We start from the raw sequence: 2,295 nt of genomic DNA, 5'->3' as shown, positions 1-2,295 counted from the left end.
TGTAGGGAACTGTCCCTTGACTCACTGGCCTAGCTTGGTAACGACTCTGCATGTAAAAAACAGTGATTTTTGGGAGGACCTCAAAAGCTTTCAGAACAGACTGAAGTAGCAGCAGTCCCTGGCTAAGTAAGTAGAGATTATAATCTTGATTGTGCTTTTTGTTATTGTGAACTCCAAGATCTGTAGAGAAGTTGAATCTTGGTCTAATAAACTTTATTTTTTTTTTCCCCCCTTGGATATGGAAATAAGTCTTCCTCTGTTAATTCACCTAATATTTTCCTGGGTATAAATTCAGCAGGCTTCAATCAGTTTAGTGAAGTTAGGGATGGATTTACATAAATCAGGACAAAGCAGTGAGAATGTGCAAGAGTAGTTAGCTGAGAATGTGTGTGATTCAGCAAAATTGTCTTGCCTAATTTTTTCAGCTGAATCAGGATGTGTTACTCATGGAAAAGTGGTGGGCATTGATAGAATCCTGCTTCTGCTGTGTGGAACAGGACATGTGATGTGAAAGGGACAGACGTTTTATGCCTAATGTTGCATCCTTGACTGTAGGAATAGTAAGTGACCATGGAATTAGAGGCTTGGGTGTATGCATTGGAACCTGACAAGAGAGTTGCAACTTTATCTTTTTTTCTAATTCTTGTTGTAAAAGCATACTAAATATTTAATATGCCATTAACTAATTAGAAATCTAGTTAATAAATAATGTTTGTATATTCTTTTTACTTATTACTACTGCAGATTCACTGTACAAGAGAGAGAGGTGTGTGGACAAAAGGGGTTTTAGGTAAAACCTGGTATATGGTAGCAGCTAAGCACTATGTGTAAGGCTTAATTCTGTTTATTCTAACAAACTGTTTATTAATTTTGTCAAGAAGAATGCAAGGAAACTTGTGTCCTTTAGGAAATGTATCAAGCGGTAAGAGTTAGTAGCAACTGCCTAGTGTTTCCACAATGGTAAAATAAGAACCAGTTACTGCCATCCTCGTGGACAGTTTTATCTCCTCATGTTCTTCTGGCTGCCGATCAAGCAGATCTGACTTAACTAGTTCTCTCTTTTTCTGCATAAAGCAAATGAATAGTCAGCACTTGGTGCATGCTCAATTTTTTTCAACATAAAGAAGCAGAAGTGTTATACAATCAACAGTTCTAGAGATCAATGGCAGTGGAAATCATTGTTGAAATAATAAAGTAGCTGATCTTTTAATACAACTTTTTTTACTTTCAGTGGTAAGAGACTTCCAGGAGTATATAGAACCAGGCGAGGATTTCCCAGCTTCTCCACAGAGAAGAAATACTTCATTACAGGAAGACAAAGATGACAGTGTGATTTTACCCCTGGGTGCAGATACACTAACATGTAACTTAGGCATTCCAGTAGTAGTAGTTTGTACAAAGGTTTGTTTCACATTTTAGGTTCTTTGAGTATTTTATTTAAGCAATTATTAATTGTGAATTTGGGGTGGGAAGCATATGGCTCTAAAGTCATTCTGAATAGCTTGCATAAGAATTCTTTTTAAAATTGTTTAATGCTGAAGGTTGGTTGTCTTCTGGAAGCCCTCACTGCATGTTTTTTTTTTGGGGGGGATTAGTTTTTCCTTTAGTTCTACCAGTTTTCAAGGAATTGAATAAATACCTCAGACCTGGGTTTGTTTGCAGAAGTGAGCTAGTCAGTAAGCAACTAGACTTCCCCTTGGTCTCACAGTTCTCCTTATTCTGGAAATAGTGTTTTGGTAGGGTATTTTTTTTCATATTTCTGATCTTTTTCTGAAGATTAATATGTGGGTTCTAGTTAGCAAAGTGGTGCTGTACTAACTTTCCGCAGTTCTTAGGATGTTTCTGTGATCTGTATTGGCTTCTGTTACATATGTAACCATATTCCTAGCCTGAAGAAAAAAAGAAACGTGTGCTTCTTGTGGCTTGTTTCTTTTTTTTTTTTCTTTTTTTCATTCCCCCTTTCCTCCCCCTGCCCCAGCTCTTCATTTCTCATTGGAATTAAGCATACTGCATCTGCAGCTTCTGCTGGCCTCCAGTGAAAGAACAAACATTTTGATGCTTATGCTGCTCCTTCACTGGAAGTCTAATCCTCTCGTTTGAAAAGCATTTCTTTTTTTCATCTGCTGGCTCTCTACTATTCTTCTCTCCCCCCGTCCCCATTTTTTTTTGTGCTTCCACATTCCTTGCTTTTGCCTCCCTTTGCAAAAGGCTAGTTAGCAACTGGATAAAATACGCTCTGTCCTGAAATACCACAGTGTATAAAAATACATTGGGCATAAAATGGTCACATCATTC

At 37.6% G+C, this 2,295-nt stretch overlaps 1 protein-coding gene across 1 annotated transcript in view; it reads left to right on the top strand.

Moving 5' to 3' along the window:
- The window catches only part of DYNC1LI1 (dynein, cytoplasmic 1, light intermediate chain 1), a 25,069-nt gene that overhangs the window by 14,061 nt on the left and 8,713 nt on the right, over positions 1-2,295 (top strand). The window contains exon 4 of the mRNA XM_008949887.1: positions 1,232-1,401. Within this exon, the coding sequence (XP_008948135.1) occupies positions 1,232-1,401 (170 nt within the window). The remainder of the gene's footprint in view (positions 1-1,231; positions 1,402-2,295) is intronic.

This window comes from Merops nubicus, unplaced genomic scaffold (assembly GCF_000691845.1).
Source record: "Merops nubicus isolate BGI_N331 unplaced genomic scaffold, ASM69184v1 scaffold11941, whole genome shotgun sequence".
In the NCBI taxonomy this organism is placed as follows: domain Eukaryota; kingdom Metazoa; phylum Chordata; class Aves; order Coraciiformes; family Meropidae; genus Merops; species Merops nubicus.
This window is presented reverse-complemented; position numbering and strand designations above follow the sequence as displayed.